Consider the following 27553-nt stretch of genomic DNA (forward strand, 5'->3'; position numbering starts at 1 on the left):
ATTTATATCAAACACCAATGATATTCTTCACAGAATTAGAAAAAACTATTGCAAAATATATATGGAACCAAAAAAAGAGCCCAAATAGCCAAGGAAGTTTAAAGCAAAAAGAACAAAGCTGGAGGCATCACATTACCCAGCTTCAAACTATACTACATGACTACAGTTAACCAAAACATCATGATAGTGGTACAAAAACAGACACATGGACCAATGAAACAGAATAGAAGACCCAGAAATAACACACGTACAACTATCAGATCTTTGACAAAATCAACAAAAACAAGCAATGGGGAAAGGACCCCCCATTCAATAAATGGTACTGAGATAACTGGCTAGTCATATGCAGAAGATTGAAACCAGACCCCTTCCTTCCATCACACACAAAAATCAACTCAAGATGGATCAAAGATTTTAATTTAAAACCTAAAACTATAAAAACCCTAGACAAAAACCTAGGACCTACCATTTTGGACACAGAGCCTGGCAAAGATTTCACGACAAAGACCCCAAAAGCAATTACAACAAAAACAAAAGTTGACAAATGGGGCCTCATTAAACTAAGAAGCTTCTGCATAACAAAAGAAACTATCACCTCAGTAAACAGACAACCAATGTAATGGGAGAAAATTTTTGCAAACTATGTATCTGACAAAGGTCTAATATTCAGAATCTATAAGAGACGTAAACAAATTTACAAGCAAAAAACAAACAACCCTGTTAAAATATGGGCAAAGGACATGAATAGCTATTTCTCAAAAGGAGACATACACATGGCCAACAAGCATATGAACAAATGCTCAACATGGCTAATCACGTTGCAAATCAAAACTGAAATGAGATAGCATCTCATGCCAGTCAGAATGGTTAGTATTAAAAAGTGAAAAATAACAGATGTTGGTGAGGTTGCAGAGAAAAGAGAATGCTTATACACTGCTGATTAGAGTATAAGTCAGTTCAGCCAATGTGGAAAGCGGTTTGGAGATCCTCAAAGAATACCATTCAGCCCACCAATCCCATTACTGTGTATGTACCCAAAGGAATATAAATCATTCTACCACAAAGACACATGCATGCATATGTTCATTGCAGCACTATTCACAATAGCAAAGAGGCGGAATCAACCTAAATGCCCATCAACAGTGGACTGAATAAAGAAAATGTGACACATATCATGGAATACTATGCAGCCACAAAAAAAGAATGAAATCATGTCCTTTGCAGCAACATGGATGCAGCTGGAAACCATTGTCCTTAGCAAACTAACGCAGGAACAGAAAACCAAATACTGCATGTTTTCATTATTATAAGTAGGAGCTAAACATTGAGTACACATGGACACAAAGAAGGGAATCATAGACACTGGAGTCTACTTGAGGGTGGAAGGTGGGAGGAGGGTAAAGATCAAAAAACTACGTATCAGATCCTATGCTTATTACCTGAGTGATGAAAAAATCTGTAAGCCAAGCCCCCATGACATGCAGTTTACCCATGTAAGAAACCTGCACATGTACCTCCGAACACAAAATGCAAATTGGAAAGAAAAAAAAGACATTTCCTGCCTAACAGTTTCATTCTAAATTTTCTTCTTCTAAGGGTAAACATGTTTATATTGATGTTATGACTCCCTATATCCAAGAATCATCCAGAAATTTTTAAACATGAATTTAAAGGACACTTAGCATTTCAAATCCCTATAAAACAAAAGGACAAGTAAAACAACGTTCCTTAACACAGGTTATTCATTACTAACTTTGAAGCCCTTCTAAATCTACGGAAATATGTTCCATTATCCAAATTTAGAAATACTCAAAATTGATCTTGAATTTCAGGGGACAAGATGTCTACAGTTTTCATTGTACCAACTACTCTATGGTTTGACCAAATTTTCTAGAAGACAATCTGACCTCAGTAACAAAGGTCAGTGCAACATAGATTAATAGACCCAAATGTGTCCAGCTGTTTTCCAAAAAATAGAACACACCTGACCTACTGTATGTGCTTCAGAGTGGGGCCTGTTTCAGAGCCACTGCAACATGACAGAAGAAGGATTTGACCCAAAATGTACGCTGGAGAACTCAGGTCCAAAATGGCAGGAAAAGGGCCAGGAAGCCCTCAAAATGTGGAAGAGGTCTTAGGGTAGGTGTTAGATAGCAGATGCAAAACGAGAGATGAAAGCCCAGGGCATGAAGATGAAGGCAGGCCACTCTGAAGGGCATGGCTGCTTGGGGTAGGGGAGCTGGGTGTGTGAGATCTGTGGGGCCCAGAGATTTGCCTAGGACCTCTGTATACAAACCTTACTCTCTTCGGGGCTAACAGTGAATAGTTTGAACATGAATTGGTTGAATTAAGCTTTTGAATCAAATTATTACTAAAAATGATAATAATAATAATAGGCTACAGCACTTTTTGAATGCCAACTAGGAGCTCAACATGGAGCTCAGTACTTCTATATGATCTTCTTGGTTCTCACAAGCAGCATGATTAATATTCTATAGATATTATTCTAAAGATAAGAAAATTGAGGCTCAGAGGTATTAAGTAATTTGTCTAAAATTTTAGAACTAGGAAGTGGCAAAGCTGAGCTTTGAACTTGGATCCATCTGATGTGAAAGCCTGTGCTCATAAACATCATGTGAACTATAACCTGTTTGCTTGAATTGGAAGAGTCCTTCCTGGACTGGCACGCAGATCTCTGAGCATGCCCACTGGAGTGGTGCTCTCATGGTCCTGTGGTATTCATGGCACATGAGAAAGCTTCCAACCCATCCATCTCCCCATTATGCCAGAGGCTGCATCCAGCTGCAATGAGGTCTGGTTAAGTTGATGATGATGGTCAGACTGCTCACAGAGAGGAGAAGCAAGGTGAGGACCTGTTACATAAGGATGAGTGGGAGCAAAATGAACAGGAATATCTGAGGATAAAATAACAGAGTTGAAAGCATCCAGGTCTCAAAATGGCTCCTAATAGGGCTTTTCCTACTTCAAAAAGGAGGGTCAGAGTATCTTGCCCAGTTGATTGTCCCTTTTGGGTCGAAAAGTCTAACACTTTTCAGAAGGAGTGTTAGGCTGCCCCTCAGGGAAGCCTGGGGAAGGCAAGCATCTGAACTGGCTTCCTTAAGGTTACACCTCATGAAGATTCCATTGTTCCTCAACTCCCCACACTTTAGACTACTCAAGTTGGAGAATTATTGAACATCTTGGAAAACCACAGTTCATACAATGTTACAGGACAAGCAAAGTTAATGCAATAATAATAAGCTCAGCTCCCTCTTGATTTTTTTTTTTTTTTGAGACAGAGTCTCACTCTGTCACCTAGGCTGGAGTGCAGTGGCATGACCTCAACTCACTGAAACCTCCACCTCCTGGGTTCAAGTGATTCTCCTGCCTCAGCCTCCCACGTAGCTGGGATTGGCTAATTTTTGTATTTTTAGTAGAGACAGGGTTTCACCATGTTGGCCAGGCTGGTCTCTAAGTCCTGGCCTCATGATCCACCTGCCTCGGCCTCCCAAAGTGTTGGGATTACAGGCATGAGCCACTGTGCCCAGCCCCTCTTGATTTTCAAGAAGATATAAGTAATTATGATAGATTAACATATTCTGCTGAGGACCCAAATAAAAACATGAAGGTTGGAAACTGAGGCAAGAATGCATCCCGTAGTTGTAGTCAGAAATCCTTCCTGTTGGTTTCTGAACAAAAATTGCCTCTTTCACTTAATACTCACATCAACATCTGTTTCAGAATTTTCTTTGTTAGAAAGCAGCAACTTTGTTGGGTTGGTTTTGTTGACATTAGTTTCAGTCACAAATGAAAATTCTTTGTTTTGCTCTAGTTGAAAACATATTATATCCCTATAGTTTCCAGAACTTTTTTTAAATCAACAGAATGAAATTTTACAAAATTGTATTCTGACTTATCAATATGAATAAAACCAATGCTACATGTACCTGCACTATTGCATACAAGTCCTAAAGGAAGCAGGTGGATAAATTGTCCCAGTTTAGTGCTCACATGCTGAAACTGCCTGATACTTATCATTAGGATACTGCAGCATAACAACGAATAGAATGAGAAGTAAGACAAAAGAGCCTTTCCCAGTGTCAAGGTAACTGAATCAATATGCTCAGTTTGGTTCCCCTAATTGCCTAGGTTAGTATAGATAAAAGAGAAAAATATTAAGAGGCAATTAGGGAGAGTGAAATAAGCTATAAAGAAGATATACAGAAAAAAATTAAAGAAATCCAACATGATGTATAAATAAAATAGCCAGGAAGATAAACATCATATAGTTCTCCTCAAAGAATCATGACTACTCTCATACCCACAATTATATGAGGAGGTGCTAGGTATTGGGTAGTAAAGACACACAAGAATAGTCCTGATCGATCCCATAAGCTCCTGGAATATATGCAGAGGACTTTAGCAACTTGGGAGTGCTCTAGGTGGTGCAATTATCACTCTGGCCATACTCTTTCATATTTAACCAAAGGATTTGAAGACTTAGGTCCACACAAAAAGTTGCACATAGATGTTCATAGCAACTTTATTTAAAATTGCCAAAACTTGGAAGCAAGCAAGATGTCCTTAAGTCATGGTGGGTGATAAATAAAGTGTGGTACATCCAGAAAATGGAATGTTATTCAGAACTAAAAAGAAATGAGCTGTTAAGCCATGAAAAGACAAGAAGGAAAGTTAAATGCACATTACTAAATGAAAGAGGCCAATGTGAAAAGACCACGTACTGTACTATTCCAATTATAAGACATTCTGGAAAATTCAAAACTATAGAGACAGGAATAAGATCAGTGATTTCCAGGGGCTGGGGGAGAAGATGGGATGAACAAGTGGTGCACAGAGGAATTTTAGGGCAGTGGAACTACTCTGTATGATACCATAATGATGGATACACGTCATTACACCTTGTCCAAACCCACAGAATGTACAATACCAAGAACCAAGAATGAGCACTAATATAAACTAAGGACTCTAGATGACTATAATGCATCAATTTAGGTTCATAAATCGTAACAACTGTACCACTGTGATGGAGGAAGTTAATAATGGGGGAAGCTACGCCATGTGTGGGGGTTGGAGTATATGGAAAATCTCTTTACTTTCCCCTCAATTTTGCTGTGAACCTAAAACTGTTCTTAAAAACTTAAGACTTGAATAGAGCAATCAACTGGGAATTAGTGAAGCCTGAAGGTTGTATGTGATATCAGCAAAGATAGACGCCTTAATGGAGAGACCAGGGAAAGAGACAAAGATAAGGAAAAAAACAAATAGAAAAATGTCAGATATAAATACTACCTTCTTAGCATTTACATAAACTGTAAATGGAATGGACATACCAATTAAAGGGCAGATATGGGCTAAATGGATTTTTTTAAATGTGATTCAACTGTATGCTGTCTACAACAGCTTACTGCTGTCACATTAGATTGAAAGACCCAAATAGATTGAAAGGAAAAAGATGGAAAAAGGTAGACCACACAAATAGTAACGACAACAACAAAAAAAGAGCTGGAGTAACTATGCTAACATCAGACAAAACTGACCTAAAGACAAAAATTGTTTTTAGGGTCAAAGAAGGACATTTTATTATGATTTCATATAAATGAAATCAACAACAAATTCAGGGAGATAAATCAGCATCTATAGTCGCTAAAATACATTATCTAAAATTTCTAACTTTTTACAAAAATTATGAGGTATGCAAAAAATAAAGGAAAGTGTGACCCCTGCTCTGGGGTAAAAACTGCCAATAGAAACTATCTGTGAGGGTGCCTGGATGCTGAAGTTAGGAAAGACTTCAAAGCAGAATTTTAAATATGTTCAGAGAATTAAAGAATCATGCTTTAAAAACTGAAAAATGATAACAATGATGCATTAAGTAGAGAATATCACAAGGAGATAAAAATTATTTTTAAGACAACAGAATGAAAATTCTGGAATTGAACAATACAAGTGAAAAGAAAAATTTATTAGAGGGACTCAATATAATATTTGAGATGACATAAAAATTACTCATCAAAAATTAAAATAGATCAACAGAAATTATTCAATCTGAAGAACATAGAAAAAAAAAGAATGAAGAAAAATGAATAAAGTATCAAAATCTATGGGACACAATCAAGCAAACCAACATGTCTATAATAGGAATTGCAGAAAAGGAAGAGAATAATTTAAAAAAAAAAGAGACAGAGAGAATAATGTATGCAAAAAATAGTAACCAAAAACTATCCAAATACCCAAAATTAATTTCAAAATTAATCTAAAGATCTTAAAAGCTAAAACTTTCAAAAAACATACACATAAGTAGGAGAAACACAAAAAGATCCACACCTAGATGCGTAATAGTCACACTATTGAAAGACAAAGTAAAGCCTCAAAAGCAGTAACAGAAAAAGGACTCAATGTGCATAGGGGGGAAACAATGATTAACAGCTAATTTCTCATAAGAAGCAATGGAGACCCGAAGTCAGAATGACAGATTTGGACTGGTGAAAAAAAAAAAAACTATCAAGGATTCTATATAAGTGAAACAAAACTATACTTTAAAAAGACAAAATAAAGGCATTCACCTATAAACAAAGAGAGAATTTGTTTCCAACAGATTTGCTTTACAAGATATACTAAAGGAAATTCTTCAGGCTGACATCATGTGGCAACTTAAATCCACACAAAGAAGTAAAGAATTGTAGGAAAGATACACACAAACACACACACACACACACACACACACACACAAACTGACCCTCAAACATTGTGGGTTTTAGGGGCACCAGCTCCCTACAAAGTCGAAAATCCGTGTATAGATTTTGACTCCCCCAAATCTTAACTACTAACAGCCTACTATTGACTGGGAGCCTTACCAATAACATAAAAAGTCAATTAACACATATTTCATTTTCTTTTGTTTTGTTTTGATACATGGTCTTGCTCTGTCATCCAGGCTGGTGTGCAGTGGCACAGTCGTGGCTCACTGCAGTCTCAGCCTCCCAGGAGCATAGTGCTCCTAGTGCTCCTCCCACATCAGCCTCCCGAGTAGCTGGGACTACAGGCATGCACCACCATGCGAGCTAATTTTTTAGTATTTTTATAGAGATGAAGTCTCACTATGTTACCCAGGCTGGTCTCAAACTCCTGGAACATGTATTTTGTATGTTATATGTCTTATACACTGTATTCTTACAATAAAGTAAGCTACAGAAAAGAAAATATTATTAAGACAATCATAAGAAACAAAAACTACATTTACAGTACTGTACTATATTTATCGATACCATAAGTTTACATCATCTGTTTGCAAGGTGAATCATCTGTCAGAAATAGTAGGCAACTGCAGCTGCAGACCGCAATCTATGGTACATATCAAGCAATTCGACTTTCTCCTGTAATGTTATGACTTTTCTCTGCTTCTTTAGAGCACTTCCAGCATCACTAATGGCACTTGCTATGGGTCCCATGTGTCATTCAAGGTTTAAGCATTGCAGGAAACACAAGAAATACACGGGAATTGACAGATCACTTTTTACTGCAATAGGCAATTTACTGAAGGGATTAACCACTCATGGAGATGATCAGCACCACACGGCATCTTAAGTAGATCCTCACTCACTGCAATAGCAACAGGAGGTGGCTGTGAAATTATTACAGTAGCACAGTATGTACCACAGTTAACTTTACAGTTATGATTGAATGCTGCATCTTTACATTTGTTTACATTTCCCTTGGCTGTGAATGGTACCATGTACTATCTGCGTTTGTGTAAGCTTTGATACATTTTAACTTTTTATAATAGATTTGTGTATATTTTATAGGAATAAATAAGATAGACTAGTATCTACAAAAATTTTATGCATTCATGACATACCTTTTGTGGTTTTTTGTTTGGGGTGTGTGTGTGTGTGTGTGTGTGTGTGTGTGTGTGTGTGTTTCTGTGTTTGTCTCTCCCATGTGCTTATTTTGGCCCCTGGCCACTCACAACCCACCATCATTTTTTTTAATAACTGGTTCAAAGGACAATTTTTTTTTTTTTTTTTTTTTTTTTTTGAGACGGAGTCTTGCCCTGTCTCCCAGGCTGGAGTGCAGTGGCGCGATCTCGGCTCACTGCAAGCTCCGCCTCCCGGGTTCCCGCCATTCTCCTGCCTCAGCCTCTCCGAGTAGCTGGGACTACAGGCGCCCGCCACCACGCCCAGCTAATTTTTTTTTTTTTTTTATTTTTAGTAGAGACAGGGTTTCACCGTGGTCTTGATCTGCTGACCTCGTGATCCGCCCACCTCGGCCTCCCAAAGTGCTGGGATTACAAGCGTGAGCCACCGCGCCCGGCCTTCACCCAGGTATTAAGCCTAGCACCCATTACTTATTTTTCCCAGAACCTCTCCCTCCTCCCACCTTTCATCCTCCAGTAGGCCCCAGTGTCTGTTGTTCCCCTCTTTGTGTCCATGTGTTCTCATCATTCAGCTCCCACTTATAAGTGAAAACATGTGGTATTTGGTTTTCTGTTCCTGTGTTAGTTTGCTAAAGATAATGGCCTCTGGCTCCATCCATGTTTCTGCAAAAGATATTACCTCATTCTTTTTAATGGCTGCATAGTGTTCCATGTGTATATGTACCACTTTTCTTTATCCAGTCTACCACTGAAGGACATTTAGATCAATTCCATGTCTTTGCTATGATGAATAATGCTGCAATGAACACACATGTGCATATGTCTTTACAATACAAGAATTTATATTCCTTTTGGTATATACCCAGTAATGGGATTTCCTGAGTCAAATGGCAATTCAGTTTTTAGCTCTTTAAAGAATCACCACACTGCTTTCTACAATGGTTGAACTAATTTACACTCCTGCCAGCAGTGTATAAGTGATCCCTTTTCTCTGCAACTTCATTAGCATGTGTTATTTGTTGACTCTTTAGTAATAGCTACATGACTGGTGTGAGATGGCATTGCACTGTAGTTTTGATTTACATTTCTCTAATGATCGGTGATATTGAGCTTTTATCATACGTTTATTGGCTGCATATATGTCTTCTTTTGAAAGCATTCATGTCCTTTGCTCACTTTTTAATGCAGCTGTTTGGTTTCATTTTCTTGTAAATTTGTTTAAGTTCCTTATAGACATTGGTTCCTATTAGACCTTTGTCAGAGATGCGTAATTTGCTAAATTTTTTTCCCATTCTGTAGATTGTCTGTTTACTCTGTTGATAGCTCCTTTTGCTGTGCAGTAGCTCTTTAGTTTAATAGATACCATTTGTCAATTTTTGTTTTTGTTGCAATTGCTTTTGGCACCTTTGTCATGAAATCTTTGCCTATGCCTATGTGCAGAATGGTATTGCCTAGATTGTCTTCCAGGGTTTTATAGTTTGGGGTTTACATTTAAGTCTTTAATCCATCTTGAGTTGATTTTTGTACATGGTATAAGGAAGGAGTCTGATTTCAATCTTCTGCATGTGGGTAGCCAGTTCTCCCAGCACCATTTATTGAGTAGAGAGTGCCTTCCTCACTGCTTGTTTTGGTCAGCTTTGTCGAAGATCAGATTTGTCATAGGTGTACGGCCTTATTTCTGGGCTCTCTGTTCTGTTCCATTGGTCTATGTGACATACCTAACTTTGACTTAATTTTTTTCAATATTTCTAAGCTATGCAGTTCATCTCTGTTTTTTCAAATTACCACAAATCTCCAAAAAAATTTCCCATACATTTATTGAAAAAGATCTCCATATAAGTAGACCCATGCAGTTCAAATCCATGTTGTTCAAGGGTCAATTGTATGTCTTTTTTATCATTTTTCTTTTTTCTCTTAAAATACATTGCATAAAATAATTGAAATGATAAAACTATTATACATGTTAGGCATAGATCATAGAAGTACAACATATGTGACCATCAAAGCACAAACAAGGGAGAACAAATGGAGCTATACTGGAACACGGTGTCTGTATTTTCCATGAGATAAGTTAGTATTAATCCAGCACAGATCATATTAAACTAAGATGTACAGTTTAACCCTTACAGCAATCAATAACAAAATAACTCAAAAACACAGTTTTAAAAATAGAAACAAAGAAGAGAATTAGTATACAATAAAATACAATTTAACACAGTAAGAAAGCAGTAAAAGATAAAGAGAGGAAAAAAGATATGAGAGATAGTGAAAATAGCAAAGTGGCAGACACGAAGCCAAGCATATGAATAACTGTATTAAATGGGAGTGGATTGAATATTTCAATTAAAATGTAGAAATTGTCAGGCTAGATTTTATCATTTTTAAAATGATAACTCATGCAAACAGTAAACAAAGTGGGCTGAAGTGGCTATGCCAGTATCAGGCAAATAGACCCTAAGACAAAAATATTACCAGAGAAAAAGAGACATTTAGTAATGATAAAGTTCAATTCATTTGGATGATGTAATAATTATAAAAGTATATATACTTAACAACCGATCCTCAAGATACATAAAGCAAAAGCTGACACACTTGAAAGGAAAAATACCCAATCCAACAAAATAGTTGAAGACTGCAATATCCCACTCTCAATAACTGATAGAACAGTTTCACAGAATATCACTAATAATGTGCAAGAGACAAACAGAACTGTTAACAAGCAAGACAAATCTGACACTCATAGAATGCTCCACAAACAGCAGCAGAATACACATCACAAGTAGAATATTCTCCAAGACAGATCAAATGCTAGACTGTAAAACAAGGCTTAATAAAATTAAAAGGACTGCAATTGTGCAACGTATGTCCTGTGACCAGAACTGAATTAAAAGTCGAAAACATAAAGAAAAGTGGGCAATCCACAAATATTTAGAGCCTTCAAAACATATTTTGAAATAACCCGTAAGTCAAAAAAAGAAATTATGTGGAAAATTAGAAAATATTTCTAGCTTAATGAAAATGAAAGCACGTTACATGTTAAATTGAAGAAATGCAAAGAAGTGGTGCTGGGGGAATGGTTTGAAGAGTAGTATCTTTCTGTGTTAGTAAACCTTCCTGTTTGAGGAGGACACAAATTTATAAATGAAGTCTCAAGATTTTGTGAGTAATTTTGTGACAACAATTGTAACAGAAACAATACATATTACTGATGTAGTCTTTTCCGTGATAACAGAAATGTTACTCAAATATCACACAAAATGAAACAGATCATCAAGGTCACACTACCTCATAAACTTGCTGTTATAAGTAACTTAGCTCCAAACTCAACTTCTAGTAAATTATATTTTATAGAAAATGAAATTAGAATAAGTTTACAAACCACAAAGATAATTCAAGAAAAAAAGCAAATACGCAGTGCTGTCAGAAATCTCTCAATGGCTAAGGTAAAGCTGGTTAACTTAAAATAGTCCAATTACAACCTCCATTGTTTTCCACTTAGAGAATATAAGGAAAGATTAATAGATGTAGGCTTTCTTCATTCACCAAATAAAACATGAAATACAAAAATTGGGTAAAATGCCATATAGCAAAAGTACTAAAATCTTACCTCCATCAGAACAAAGAGTGCTGCAAAAAACAGAAGGGTTGCCCATTCCACTCTGTGTAGAATTATCTCAAAATCATGAATATCAGCTAAAATTAGCAACCAGATGGCACCCAGAATAGCAATCCATCCTGAAAATAAGTAAATAGACATAGAGATATAGTTCCACTGTTAACACACCGATTCATTTTTTTATCCTCTGGTTGCCTTTTTCTTTATCAAGAATAATTGTCATACTACAAACTGCATATATGTAAAATGCATATAATTTCTATTTGGCTATGTGTACACTCATGAAACCAACACTGTAATCAAGATAATGAACATGCTCATTGACCCTAGAAGTTTATTCATGCCTATGTTCTTGTACCTCCTCTAGCTCCTCTTGTCAACCCCCACACTCCCAGTAAACCATTCATCTCTTTTCTTTCACTATAGATTGGCTTAAATTTTCTATAAATGCAGGTTTTCTGCAAATTGCACCATAGTTTGTTGTTGTTGTTGTTTTGCGGGTCTTTTTGAGACATAGTTTTGCTTTGTCACCCAGGCTGGGCTGCAGTTCGGCTCACTGCAACCTCCACCTCCCAGGCTCAAGCTAGGGAGCCTCAGCTTCCCAAGTAGCTGGGATTACAGGCATGCACCACCACACCCAGTTAAATTTTTGTATTTTTAGTAGAGATGAGGTTTCACTATGTTGACCAGGCTGGTCTCGAACTCTTGCCCTCAAGTGATCTGCCCACCTCAGCCTCCCAAACTGCTGGGATTATAAGCATGAGCCACCACGCCCCGCCAGTTGTATTTTTTGTCTGTTTCTCAATAGACAGATCACCCAGACGAAAAAAATTAATATTCAGCATAATCATGTTAAGATCCTTCACTGTTGGCCGGGCCCGATGGCTCACGCCTGTAATCCCAGCACTTTGGCAGGCCCAGGCAGGCAGATCACCTGAGGTCAGGAGTTCGAGACCATCCTGACCAACATGGAGAAACTCCGTCTCTACTAGAAATACAAAATTAGCCAGATGTGGTGGCACATGCCTGTAATCCCAGCTACTTGGGAGGCTGAGGCAGGAGAATTGCTTGAACCTGGGAGGCAGAGGTTGTGGTGAGCTGAGATCACGCCATTGCACTCCAGCCTGGGCAACGAGAGCGAAACTCCATCTCAAAAACAAAAAAAAAAGATCCTTCACTGTTGGTGTGTGAGTCAGTAGTTCATCATTTTTTAATGTGTAGCAGTATGCTAGTGTGTGGATATATTACAATGTACATACCATTCACCTATTGATGAACACGTGGATTGTTTCCAGTGTCTGGCTATTTCAAATAAACATGCTATGAACATTCATATACAAGTTTTTGTATGTACATATGCTTTCAGTTCCCTTGGCTAAATACCTAGGAATGAGATGGCTGGATATATGATAGCTTAATACTATGCAATGTTATATGGAACATTTATGCTTTAGGAAACTGCAAAACTATTTTCCAAAATAATTTTATCATTTTACAGTCCTACCAGTAGCGTATGAGAATTCCAGTTCTTCCACATCTTCACCAACATTTGATCAGCCTTTCTGATTTTAGACATTCCAATGGATGTGTAGTGGGATCTTATTGTGGTTTCCAATTGCATTTCTCTCATAACTAATGACATTGAGCATTTTTTTTTTTTTTTTTTTTTTGAGATGGAGTCTCGCTCTGTGGCCCAGGCTGGAGCGCAGTGGTGCAATCTCGGCTCACTGCAACCTCCATCTCCCAGGTTCAAGTGATGCTCCTGCCTCAGCCTCCTGAGTAGCTGGGATTACAATTATGCACCACCATGCCCAGCTAATTTTTTTATTTTCAGTAGAGATGGGATTTCACCATGTTGGCCAGGCTGGTCGCGAACTCCTGACCTCAAGTGATCCACCCACCTTGGCTTCCGAAAGTGCTGGAATTACAGGCATGAGCCACCATGCCCAGCCGACACTGAGCATCTTTTACTTATTTGACATCCATATATCTTCTTTCATAAAGTTTCTGTTTAAATGCTCTGGTTATTTTTTTCCTTACTGGTTAGAGCAAATGAAACCCAAAATAAGTAGAGGAAAAGAAATAATAAAGACTGGAGTAGAAATCAATGAAATAGAAAACAGAAAAAATGTTAGAGAAAAGCAATGATACCAAAACTTGGTTCTTTCAAAAGCTCAGTAAGATCAGTCAACTTTTAGCCTATCTGAATAGAACAACAAGTGAGAAAACAAAATTTCCAGTATCAAGAATAAGATCAGTGGCATGACTATAGATTCTATAGATATAAAAAGGTGTACTCGTTTTCAATTATATCATGATTTTCATAGGTCAGAGGATGCTGGTTCACAGCAGGATGTCTGCTTAGAGTCTCATGAAGTCACAGCCACAGTGTTGGCAGGGCTGTGTTCCTGTCTGGAGGCTGTAGGGGAGGATTTGTTTCTCTGCCCATTCAGGTGTTAACATAATCCAGTTCCCTGCAGCTGTAAGACTGAGGCCCCTGTTTCCTTACTGGCTTTCACCCAAAAGCTATGCTGAGCTTCCAGAGGCACCCACATTCCCAGCCTCTTGCCTCCATTCCTCCATCTTCAAAGCCAGCAGTGTCACTCTCACATTTCAGATCTCTCCTGCCTCTTCTTCTGTCACAGCTCTCTAACTGGCTCATCTATCTTTCACTTTATTTTTAAGGGCCCTTATGATTACATTGGATCTACCTGGATAATCCAGAAAAATCTCCCTTTATGGAGGTTTATAACCTAAATCCACCTGCAAAGTTCCTTAGCTATGTAATATAACATATATGGCCATTAATATCAGGGACTACAGGGTGGACTCCTTTGAAGCAGAGAGGTATGTATGAATTAATTTGGGAAAAATTAACATTTTAACAATATAGGAGCTTCTGACCTATAAACAACAGAAACATTTAAAAAGGAAGATGGGGTTGGGAAGGACATTGTCATTTAGCATGTGAAGGGCAGACCACGTTTTATATCATGCAAAAATGTTGGGACCCCAGTCTTAGACAGGGAGAAGTCAATGAGATTTCTCAGCAAAGAGGCTGCAGTGGCCTAATATTTCTACTTATGTCAGCTTTGTCTCCTAACCAGAATGTTACTTTTCTTTGAATTCTCCAGGGCACCTATCACACAGTACGGAAGACAGACACTTGCTTATCTGATCATCACATCTGATGGTGATTCCTTCACCACTCCTCTAACACAGATCACCACATCTTTTCTTTAAATTCTCAGTTAAGAAATAATTGCTCCAATTTCACTTCTCCTGGGTAAAGCTTTTTGACCCCAGAAATGGCATCACTTGTTTTCTCTGCTATATAGCAATAAGAAGCTCTCTCTAAAAGTCAGTAAGAACACAAGTTCTTTTCCACGATTCTGAGAGAAATTTCAGTCATGACAAAAAGCTGGAAGGTCCTTTAGGGCTCTTTTTATAGTTCTGCTTTCTCTTATCAATTGTGAAGGCCTGAGCTTTCCTCAGCCAAAACTCCTGCCATAGCACTCATCCATCTAACTTCAGAAAAGGTTCCATAGTCACGGAGATTTGTCTTGTCAGAAAAATTCCCTGCAATAGCCTACAATGGAATGAAGACCTTGTCCCTGCAAAACCTCAATTTCCCTCTTACTTTTAATCGCACTGCCTGCAGAGGCAGCGGCACTAATCAGGCTGCCGGTGCATAAGCCCGTCTGCTTGGTATTGCCTGGTCCTGCTCTGAGTCCAGACCGCACCTTCTACTGCAGCCCAGATCCCTGTGAGCAATGCTCCAGGCTGCTCTGCTCAGCCCCAGCTCCTCAGGGACACCGAGAAAGGTCGAGGCAGCGGTTCTTCCACAGTGTACTGGAAGCAAAAGCCACTGACGGGAACATCACAGTTTCCAGCTTCACATTCTATTACAAATTATAACAATGTGTCATTGAGACTCTTTTTCTAAAAATTAAAAATGCAGTTGAGTGGAGATGAATACAGATAAAAAGCACCATTTACGTGACCTGTCTTTATCCTGTGGAGCTTCTATCAAACCCTTTCCTAGAGTGAGCATTAATCTCTCACCAAGAGCTTTGCCATTTCTCAACTCAAAAAATCTGAGATAAGTGGCTCTGTACTTTCATTTGTGTCTCCAACAGAGTTAAGTTTCCATGCCGAACAAATAGCTAAAGGAGCCTCTTTTCCCTCTTTCCTAAAGCCCTGGGCAACATGATTCAAAGGAAAGGGCTTTCACTAGTCTCCCAGCAGCCTCCTACGCACAGGCATTTGCTGGGCATCTCTCAGCACCCCAGCCCAGGGGGAAACTGAGGCTCCCGAAGATGGACTGGTTTTCTCCAGGCTGCACAGCTTGCTGGGGTGAAGCCAGGATTCAATCCCCAGTCTGCAAGAATTTCCTTCCATGCTGCCACGTTGCATTCCTCTGATGTGCTCAGGCTTCTGATGGAATGATTTTGCTAATTATGAACAGATCTGGTTTATTTATTTCAAATCTCTTGTCACAGTGTGATTGGATGAATATGCTGAGAAATGTAACTTAATTTTGTTCTATTTGAAACCTTGTCATCTTTTATAAAAGACATACCGTACATGTTCCTTGCCCTGGACGTTGCGTAACTGACTTTGACCAAAGGCAGTACTGTCCTGATCAATTAAGATGAACTAACCTATGTACCTTGAGGTACACAGGATGCATCTCCGGAGAGTATTTCAACAGGTACTCATCTCATATTCTTCCTTCCAAACAGGAAAACCCACAGATGGACTGTGCATACTGTATATAGTACAAACCACCCTGCCTGCCGCCCTTTCATGAGGTAGTACATGAGTACTGGCCATCAACTGCCTGAAATAGACCAAGTGAGATCACAAATAATCAAGGACTTTCTGCTGCACAGCTACACTGTGGTTGTTCCTGGGGTAATTCTAGCTCTCTCACTTACCCAAGCACTGAACCTCCAGGGTGCAAACCCAGTGCTTCCTTGTGGGGAGCCCCCACTCCACAGTTAAGTGGGTGAGTAGGACAGGGCACATGGGATGAGCTGGCTTAGAAAGTCGGAAGGAGCCGAGTGACCAGGGGGTTAAGGTGTGTTACAGCACCATGCATCAGGCAGTTGCTACGGCAGCAGAAGGAGGGAGCATCTAACTACTCACTCAATTATCATGTAGACTGCACAGGCTTTCTCTCAAGAGAAAACTCCCATTCTTTCTAGTTTCCCTTTAAAATCCAGCAAAAGTAAGATCATTTTTTATAATCTTTGTGTCTTCCTGCACTGCTTAGCCATCAGCCTGAGCTGTTTGTTCATATCTCATGCAATCGTGCACCAGGCACTGCTCTTCAGGCCTGTGTGTATTACCTGATTCAATCCTCACAGCAATTTTAAAGCCTAGCTCCAACACTCAGTGGCTTTCATGGGCACCTGCTGTGTGCTGCAGGACACAGGCTTAGAACTAGGAAGATCGAGCTCCAGATCTGCCCTCTCCCTCCTAGACCCAGAAAGTGGCTGTGACTGCCCAAGATACTGGCTGTAGCTGCAACACCAAAGCTCGAAGTGAAGCTAATGGCTTCCTTTCAACACCTGGAAGCTTCTGTGTGGTTTCCAATCTGGCTTAGGAAATGCCACGATTACATCAAGTGAGTCATTTAAAAGAGTTGAGGTTGGAAAGAATAAAGATTATTCTATTTCTGAGCATTTTGCCTCAAATAAAGATTTCCACCAATATGGACAGGCCAGTGCAGGGGCAGGGGACGCTGCTGACTTTCCCCTCCCTCTCTCTTCACCATCCCCACACATTCTCTGCCGCAGAGGCTGATTTGTGCAGACCACATCAAAAGGTGCCATGCCCCAGGATGCCAGTCAGGCTCTGCCCTTGACAACCAGAGAGTAAATGTGCCTGTTTCTGAGTTCTTTATAAATGGAATCATATAGCACATATTCTTTTCTGTCAGATTTTTCTTTTGGCCAACATGTTTGTGAGATTCAGTCATGTAATATATTCATTTTTTATTTCTGTATAGTATACCACTATATGACTGTCCCACCATTTGTCCATTCTAGGGGTTGATATTTGAGTGTTTCCAGTTTGGGGCTATTATAAATAGGCTGCTATGAGCATTTTCAGAGAGTCTTTTGGTGTGCAATTGTACATATTTTTGTTGGGCATACCACTATGAACAAAATTACTAAGCAGAAGATACACGTTGTTCTAAACTTTAGTAGATGCTGTCAATTCATTTTCAAAAGTCACTGTACAAATTTACAATCTTATCAGCAATGCATGACACTTCCTACTGCTCCACAATCTTTCAGTACTTAGTACTGTCAGTCTTTTATTCTAACCATTTAGGTGTGGATATAATGGCATCTCGTTGTGGTAAGTCTTACTCATGACTTACAAGGTTGAACACCTTTTCATATGCTTACTAACACTTTCAGTAATTTCAGTATCTTCTTCTGTGAAGTGTCTACTTAAGATTCCACCCAATTTTCTATTGGGGGGTTCCATCTTTTCTTATTGCTCTATAGGTGTTCTTTTTATATTTTAGATATAATTTCCAAATGTGACAATGGATGCTTTTGCACACACTTTTTTCACTCTGTGGCTTCTTTTTCACTCATTTAGTAGTACATTTTGAGACACAAGTTCCTAATTTTAAGATAGTCAAAGTTATCAACCTAATCTTTTACCATTAGCACTTTTCATATCCAATTTAAAAAGTTGAGTCACAAATATAAATAAGAAAATGGGCCAGCTTACCCTAGTGATTGCATGTTATGCATGAATAGACTGTAAGGTATGTTAGTCAGTTATTGCTGCAATAAGGCCACAGAACAAAACAAGGAGTTGAGTCACATGGAGATGTTTGATGACATAATATGATGTGATGACACTCAGCAGGATCCCTATTTTACAGAGGCCACTGAACCTTACAGAGATTAGGTCCTCTTAAGCCAAATGGGCACATTGGGGAGGGAAGTGCATGTAGCTGTGCAGGAGGGGAAGGAGATACACACCTGCCTCAGCTGATGTGCCACCTAAGATCTGATGAGGGTCAGGAGGTAGCTAAGCATCCACCCTGTCTCACTGGGGGGCATTCTAGCCCTTCTGCCCACAACTTGCAGAGGCAAGACTCCAGGCTCATTGCTTGCTAGACCAAGTGGGCTGATTCCAGCTTTTCATCAGTAAAAGTGTTTCAATGTATGCATTCCACCCCACTTCCAAAAATGGAAGGGAGAAAATTGTGATGGCAGGGTCAGGGAATGGTACACCCCTGCAAATATGCCAGTAACTAAAACTTTCAGGACACTCAAGGGTTACTGTGCTTAGAGGCAGGTAAGTTTCACCAAATATGAAGACCTCTAATGAAAACACACAGACACAGACACAGAGGTAGGATCTTTGTCCTTGATAAACACAAGTACCAGTTACCCAGGCTGTCCCCTGAATGCCAGCTCACTCACATTCTAAAGCACTCACATTGTCAGAGAAAGACAGTGGCAGGCTGAGCTCCCAGGATGGACTGAGAGACAGCTGCATCGATGCACATACCCTGAGCACACTCAGGTATGGTCTCTGTGGCCTTGGGAGTGGCGGACTGGACTGAGCTCTGCCCCGAGGACTGCACAGGCTCATGGAGAAGACAGCTCACATACAACTACCATGATGGACCTGTGACGGCTATACTGACCTCACACACCAAGGTACCATAGGGGTCTCTCAGCTAAATCCATACCCTTGCTGAGGCCATGGGGGAACCAACCAGAGCTTAACTGAACATTGGAGCTGTTCTGTGGTCTCAAGCATCTTTGAAACATGTTGAAAATCAAACAGGCTCTGAGGAGCTTCGTATTCTTGATTGTCAAAATTCATGTGAACTAGAACATCTATGACAAACTCATGAAAATGTCAGCAAGAAAGGAAGGAGCAATAACTAATGCTTTCTTAATTTTTATTTTCACTATTTTAGGTCTCAATATCAAATGATTTTCTAAACTCTACTTTTAAAAAATTAATAGAAATGTTGGCAATGTTTATGATGAGTATTATTCACCACTCCAAACAAGACTCTGCTAATATTTGTACTCAACTTCTGGTACCCTCAGGGCCTATTAAATGCAGTGGTATGTAAAATATGAATATTATGCTCCCTAGATATCATGAAGGAGTAGAATTAAAATTGTGAGTGCTTAAAATGATGTCATCTCATTGTGATTAAATTCTGCATTTTACTGATGACTTATGAGGTTGAACACCTTTTCATATGCTCATTTATTCATTAAAATGAGTAAATCCTTGCACAAGAATAACTTAGCATAAAGAAATAATGCTAAATACAGTTGAAGAATTCTCATTTTGCACTTGTGCATTTGGGATTTGTTAAAGAATCAGGTTTATTATCACAGAGGCAGGTCAGTGCTGCAGGTGCATTAGACACGGTCAGGAATCGTGCCTCATTCACAGGTATCCCCAGTGCCTCTCACAGTGAGGAGTGGGTAAAAACACACTCAGAAATACCGGATCAACAAGTGAATGAACAAGCAGCGAAAGTATCTGCATTAAACAAGGAATGCAAATTCTCAGAATGCCACACAACTTGAGTCTTCTTGCAGAAAGTAACATTTACTCCTCATTGCAGGTTTTCCTGTGGTTCTTGGGAACCACCCAGGTCACTGGCTGCACAACTGCAGTGAGCTGCATTCCATGTGGATGGAGCCTGGAGAGGTGGGCCACAGAGCAGCCTGACCCTGAGAAACACACCCAGCTCTTCTTGGACTTCACACAGCTTTGCCATTGGGACTGAATCCCCTTTCTTCTCAGGCCCCTCAAAATCCAAATAAAATGCATTTCTGATTGATTCATTCCATGCTCACCAACATCCAAGCAGATTTTAGTCACCCCCACTGGTGGGCCACTATGTAGTATTCTAAAGTACCAGATAAAACATTATATCATGTAAAACCCTTAACAAATCGTGTAGGAGGTGTTTGGTTTATCGGTTCACTAGTAGCTTGTCAGAGCTCCCCACATCTGTCACTCTTCTCCCTACTGGACCCCCAGGAAGGTTTCCCAGCCCTGTAGTTAGGTGAAGCCACGGACCAACCCGGCCATCGGGCCACGAGCAAATGAGACACACATTCCTAGCCTGGCATTTACAGGCAGCTGTCAGTTCTATCCCGTCTCTTCCTTGCCAAGATGATCCCGAAAGCTGCTGCTGATACGGTGGCATCACAAAACGCCAGTGTCTCTGTCCAGCAGGGACTCTACTGACCAGCACTGAAGATGTCAGTAAGAAAAACTGTGGTTGTGTCAAGCTTCCAAGACAGCAGGACCAGTGTTTTACCCAGCAAAGCCTATCCTATCCTGATACATCCGGCATGAGAAAATATCAGATGGATAGGCTATATGTCATCTGGTCTGTTTGCAAACGTTGAAAGAAAAATTAGGTCAGTCATGTTTTCGGTTGTTCAGTTTTGTTCCAATTAACTGTGTCATTCACTAGCAATGGAACACCTAATTTCCACAAATGAACATCATAAACATCACCGAAAAACTGCTTTTTATTATTAAAAGTTTGAGAAGTGAATGGCCACAGCACTATTCTCTCATGATTTATTTAAATACTTCTTCAGATTATTAATGTTGAGGAATTTAAATGTGACCACAGTGTAGCTTCAGACAAGCAAGTGAAAATGTTGACACAACCTAACTCTTCTTAGCATTGTGACTGCAAAGTTAGGGATATCCTGAGCCCTGAAAGGAAGAATCTCTTGGTCCCAATATTTCTAATAAATCTGTAGCTGTGATTTCTCCAGATTTGGTTTTCTATAGCGAATATGAAGATTGTCTTTCTTATTAATGCTAAGGGGAAAATATAATTTACATAGAAAAATGTTAATATATATTGAGACAATGTAGACTGTTAAGGTTAATGACCAATGAAAAAACTGTAAGTAGTAATCATTTGATGTGAGAGTGTTAACAATTCTCTTGATGAATGCATATCTAACACCTAACTCTCCCACCCATAACTCACAGATATTTTTATTCAAATAGAGACCACTAACATTTCTGAAAAATCCACAGTTTAAAAGCTAACGTGGTACTCTGTCAAAATTATCTAACCTTTTAAAAATCTCGCAGTCTTACTGTTACATGCAGACCTATGTGATCCAAGCCATTTGGAATAAAAAATGAAGCGAGAAACAGTCATTACACGGATTTGCTCTACCCCAAGTTCATTAACCTGTGGGTATTCAATGGAGGATATTGGCTGCATTATTCAAAACATTTTGGAGCTAATAAAAGGAGACCACAACCAAGGATGAATCCCCGCATGTGAAGAATCATGACCAACCCTATGAAATGCTTCACTAGGCTCCTGGCAAGGCTGTGGTTTTAAGTAACTAGAGGAGAGACACTGGACTTCCTCATCCTCATATGTGTGCATGACGCTCAGGAAGGGAGACTCAAATGGGTAAAAATGCTCCAGAGTCAGGAACAAATCTCTTTCATAGCAAAAGAAGGCTGTTATTACTGTAAATCACAGCTGAAATTTCCAAACAGATGGAAAAAACAAGTTCACATGTTATTTAGTAAAAGAGCATTTCATAAATGGCCAATAAGCACATGAAAAGATGCTCAATGTCATTCATCACTAGGAAATGCAAATCAAAGCTGTAATGAAGTACCACTTCACGCCTGGTATGATGAGCATAATCAAGGACACACACAATAACAAGTGCTGGTGAAAGTGTGGAGAAATCAGAATGCTCATGCATTACCACTGGGAATGTAAAGGTGCATCTGCTCTGGAAAAGCAGTTAGGCAGAGTTTCTAAAAGTTCAACAGAGAGTTGCATATGACCTTGCAATTCCACTCCTAGGTCAAACAGCTAATAAATGGATAAATAAATTGCGATACATATTATATATTATGATATATATAATATATATGATATTATATATGATATACATATATAATATACATAGTATAATAGAAAACATATATATGAATATCATACAGCCAAATGAAATGAAGCACTAATCCATGATGCAACACGGATGCACCTTGAAAATGTTATGCTAAGTGAAAGAAACTGGACACAAAAGACCACATGATAAATTATTCCATTAAATGAGATGCCCAGAATAGGCAAATCCAGAAACAGAAAGTAGGATTAGTGGTTTCCAGGGTCTGAGGGTTGGGGAAAAGGGGGAAACAGTGCGTGAGTGACTACTAATGGGTATAAGATTATTTGGGGAATGATGAAAGTGTTCTGGAATTGGATACTGGCAATGGTTGTACAACTTTGTGAATATACTAAGATACACTGAATGATATAATTTTGCTAGATAAATTTTATGTTGTGTGAATTCTGTATCTCCGTTTTTAAAAAACTGAGTCATTCTCTCTCCCCCATGATTTCATTTCTTCAGTGTTATGATGAAATTTGGTAATTTTACCCATGGTGAGGATAATAAGGAAAGCAGCTAATTATTCTAATTGACTTATAAATCCAAGATCCATATTATATTACATTACATTATGTTACATTATATTGCATTATATTATATTTATCATCATTCTGAAATAATCTCTTGGATATTTACATTCATCTAAGATGAATATTTGATGAAAATTAGAATAGAGCCATCCAGGGATGTAAATATTTTTATTATCAGGTTAACACAAACTGTATGTAATAACTGCCTTAAATAGTTTACATATATCAGGGTTTTTTTCTAATATGCCAAAGCCTTTCCAGTAAGAGCTCCTCGTTTCTTTTGTGGATTTCATTAGGCCTTTCATCTGTAACTTTGTAAATCAAAAACAAATTTCTAACCCCTCAACCAACTGACAGACCCCCTCTCAGCCAAGGACATTTCAAAGAAATCTGAAAAACTAGTTCAAGGCATGAAGGGGGTCAGCCGTGCCTCACTGTACCCCCCTCCCTTTGGAATTCAGACACAACTGACCAGCATTCACATTAAAACAGGGATCTTAAGACTGATAGAATAGATGTAGCAATAAGATACCAAATTCCAGCCTGACTCTAGTATAGTATCACATGACAGACAGCAGGTCCTGAAAGAAATCAAAGTATTTTACCCCAAAATACGCTTCTTTGACACATTTGGAGATGGCTCTTCAAAGTTGTCTTTTGTGGGGAAAATCTACATTCTGTAGAGCATCCCCTTCCCTTTCCAAATCCTTTCCCTAAGACTCTGGTAATTTTTTAGGTCTGATAAGAGCTCTGAAACCTGCTACCTGGAGGCTTCATCTGCATGATAAAAACCTTGGTCTCCGCAATCCCATATCTTAACCCAGGCTCTTCTTTCTATTGATTCTGGGACTTTTGATAATAACTCTTTCAACCAATTGCCAATCAGAAAGTCTCTGAATCCACCTACGACCTGGAAGCCCTTATCCTGCCCCTGCTTCGAGTTGTCGCGCCTTGCCGGACTGAAACAATACACACCTTATATGTATTGGTGAATATCTTTCTGTAACTTCTGTCCTCCTAACATGTATAAAATCAAGCTGTAACTCAACCACCTTGGGTACATGTTCTCAGGATCTCCTGGAGTGGTGTCATGGGCCGTGTTCACTCATTTTTGCCTCAGAATAGATCTCTTCAAATAATTTACAGAGTTTCACTCTTTTCATCGACATCTTGACTATGGAAATTATCATTTTTGGCTTTACCATTTGGTACCCTTGGCTTGTCTCCGCATCAGAGCTCTGAAGGTCTTGGTGTCTAAATTAGCTGTGTATTCCTTGCTGGCCCTAATGTGACTGAAATCACCTTTGCAAAAATTGTATCAGTGAGAAAATTATGACAGTGAGGGAGATCTGATCTATCCAATCCCTTTCTTGCCTTTAGCCTTCAAGCTGCCCTCAATTATTCTTGAGCTTAAGGCAAGCTAACTTTGGCAGACATTTAGTTTATAGCTTAAATGATAACAGCCCTTCCCCAAAACTCAATTGCATTTGTAAAGCTAATCAAAGAACACCAGGCTAGGAGGATAGGAGAGACTGAATTATGCTAAAGTGTAGACATAGAAGATTGCCAGCCATTATTCTGGAGGTCACAAGATACGCAACTTCCCCAGTTACTCCTGCAGATAACATCACTATTGCAGAGCCTAAGAGTGGCCTTTTGAGATACCTTTTCAGGGTTTTTGCATGTTTGAGACTGATGGCTCCACCTGGACTGGCCAACTGCTCCTGTGGCTTACCCAGAAGTGACTCTGCATGAAGGAGAACCATTTCCCACACCCCTGTGATTTATACGCTCAACCAATTGGCAGCAAGCACCCATTGCCTAGCCACCCTCCCCGCCATTCTTCCCCAAAATTGTCCTTGAAAAACCCTAGCCTCCAAATCAGAGAGGCAGATTTCAGTAATAATACAACTACCGTCTTCCATTTAGCCAGCTCTACATGAGTAAAACTCCTTCTCTACTGCAACAACTCTGCCTCCATAAATCTGGTCTACCTGGGCAGTGGGCAAGAGGAACCCGCTGGACAGTTACATGAGTCCCTGGTAGAGTAAATATAGATCCATCTCCCCTCTAGAGAAGATGACCTAGGAGAGCAGCGATATGGTTTTTATGTTCACCACACGAGCCCCAACCAACCCCTAGGCCACTGCCTGCATGTGTTGTACAAATGCATGAATAAGTGAGAGGATGGATATGTGAATGGCTTAGCTTAAATGAATCTTACTAGAAACTAGAGTGCATAGAATATATATTAGGAAGCCTTGGGAATGTCTGTCCAGCTCATAGTGACCTCTTCTAAGAAGTATGCCTCAGCCACCCTAGGCCACATCTCACCACTTGTTCCCGTCCACCTGCTCAGAATTTCCTGTACTAGGAGATGAAAGAAACCAACAAGGCCAAGCAGACTCCTCTTCGCCTGGGAACTGGGGATTCAAAATAGCCTTTTCTCTGTGTGTGGCTGAAATCGAGGTCCTATAAACTGGGAAATTTATGAGGCAACCACTATTCTGCCATGAGCAGAAAAAAGATGTGCTAACTGGTTGCGGAGAAGCAAGGAACTGAGGGCGGAGCACTGCAGATGCCAGGGCGGGTGGGCACTCTCTGTCCGGACCCTTCCTCCTTCCTGAGCCTGCCCCCAAGAGGCCCCAGTGTCCTTGGAGCCTGTCAGCCTGTTATTATTCTAATAATCCTCTATTTTGCTTAAGACAGATCCAATAGATTGCTTTATTTGTAGCTAAAAATACTTTCACAAAGACAACAATAAAATCGCTCAACCAGAGGGACACCAAGGGACACGGAGAAGACCAGCAATTTCAAAACCGTAATCAGGGAAATAATGATGGAAAATTTTCCAGAACTGAAATCTAATCAAACACATCATGAGAGAATCTGGGGTACATTCTGAACTAATTATCAAAGGAGGAGGCCTAGGAAACCGCTCATCAAGGCTCTGAATTTTAAGGCCAAAGATAACATTTTCAAGCCTGCCTCGCTGATTCTTTTCACGGGTTCATAATCAGTTATCCACAATCTTGAAACCCTAATTTCAGAAAAGCAAACTTTTTCTACATATTTTGATGTAAAAAAATTCAAAAAACCCTGACTTGAATAGGAATGAAGTTGTTTGCAGTCTTTGTCTCACTTTGTGTAAATATTCATGTTTCACTGCAGAAATCATGCTCGGATGACAGGGTGCTGGCCCTGAACCTCTCAGGGTGTGTTACATTATATCCAAAATTCAGTATGCTCACTGAATTATCTTTCTATAACACACACAAAAAATCTGAATTTTGAAACTTCTGGGGCTCAGAAAGCAATACCCCAAAATGAAGGCCTCAGAAGTGTTAAAGCAAGCTAACGATGGCCTGAGGAGGACTCTGTACTTCTGTATTTGAGTCCTTGTGGATGAACTGTAACCTAGCTTAATAGCCAGACAAAGTGAAAACCTAACTTAATAGTATGCACCTCTAACAATAGCTGAGTGTCAGCCAATCCCGGCAGTCATACTTCAACCACTCATAGGCTGCTATATGTTCAAACTGTGTTCAAATAAGGCAACTGCCGAGCTGTAACCAACCTCACTGTTTCTGTACCTCACTTCCGATTCCCATACCTCACTTTACCTTTTTGTCTATAAGTTTGTTCTGACCACGAGGCACCCCTGGAGTCTCTGTGACAATCTCCTGTGATTCTGGGGGCTGCCTGATTTGCGAATTGTTCATCGTTCAATTAAACTCCTTTAAATTTAATTCGGCTGAAGTTTTGTTTTATCAGAAGGAAAAGTTTTCTCCACCCTCCTCCTGCCTGCCCATCTCTCAGTCCCATTCTCCCCCGAGACTGCCAAAGAAACTAGAATCCCTCCTTCCCAACGCAGGTCATCAAAACCAGAACCCTTTTCTCCAAAGCCAGCCATAAAACCTAAAGTGTTATTCTCATTTTCCCTCTGCCTTTCTGTGTGAAAACTGGCCATAAAGAAACTGTCTGGCCTGCCTTGTTTGACTGTAGGTCCTACAACCCCCATTCTAGAGAGGGGCCTGCCCCACACTCAGAAGGAAGGAGTGCCACTCAGAGAGGCCAGGAAGACTCTGGACAGACAGGCCCTGCCAGGTTTCCCACTCAGTCTGTCAGTACCCAATCATACACTTTTCCTCCAATCCCATTTCTACATGGCTGTCCATACTCGGTTGAACCTAAGCTTTAACATGAACAATTTCTCCTGTATCTTTGGGTTTTCATTCTGAAGGCTCCTGTGTACACATGTTAAATGAATGTGTATGCCTTTTCTCCTATTACTCTGTCTTCTGTGAGTTGGTTTTTCAGCAAAACTCGAGAGGCCCAAGGGGAAAGCTCTCCCTTGGCCCCTATGAAACAACCCATCTGGCACTAAGGGCTCATGCAGGGACTGCAGACCTCTGCGGAGCCAGCGCCCAGACTGGGCTTGGTCCTGCTGTGCTGTGAGGTGATGGTCTCTGCACACTGGGAGCCACCTCTTTGCCAGATGGGTGTGAACTGTGACCCTGGCCTTTGCTCACCCTTCTTT

The 27553-nt window shown here is 39.8% G+C and overlaps 1 protein-coding gene across 2 annotated transcripts in view; it reads right to left on the minus strand.

Moving 5' to 3' along the window:
* The window catches only part of OCA2 (OCA2 melanosomal transmembrane protein), a 333437-nt gene that overhangs the window by 158306 nt on the left and 147578 nt on the right, over nucleotides 1–27553 (minus strand). For both annotated transcript variants that reach the window (XM_030813816.1, XM_030813815.1), the window contains one exon: nucleotides 11502–11629. In XM_030813816.1, the coding sequence (XP_030669676.1) occupies nucleotides 11502–11629 (128 nt within the window). The remainder of the gene's footprint in view (nucleotides 1–11501; nucleotides 11630–27553) is intronic.

This window comes from Nomascus leucogenys, chromosome 6 (genome assembly GCF_006542625.1).
Source record: "Nomascus leucogenys isolate Asia chromosome 6, Asia_NLE_v1, whole genome shotgun sequence".
Lineage (NCBI taxonomy): Eukaryota > Metazoa > Chordata > Mammalia > Primates > Hylobatidae > Nomascus > Nomascus leucogenys.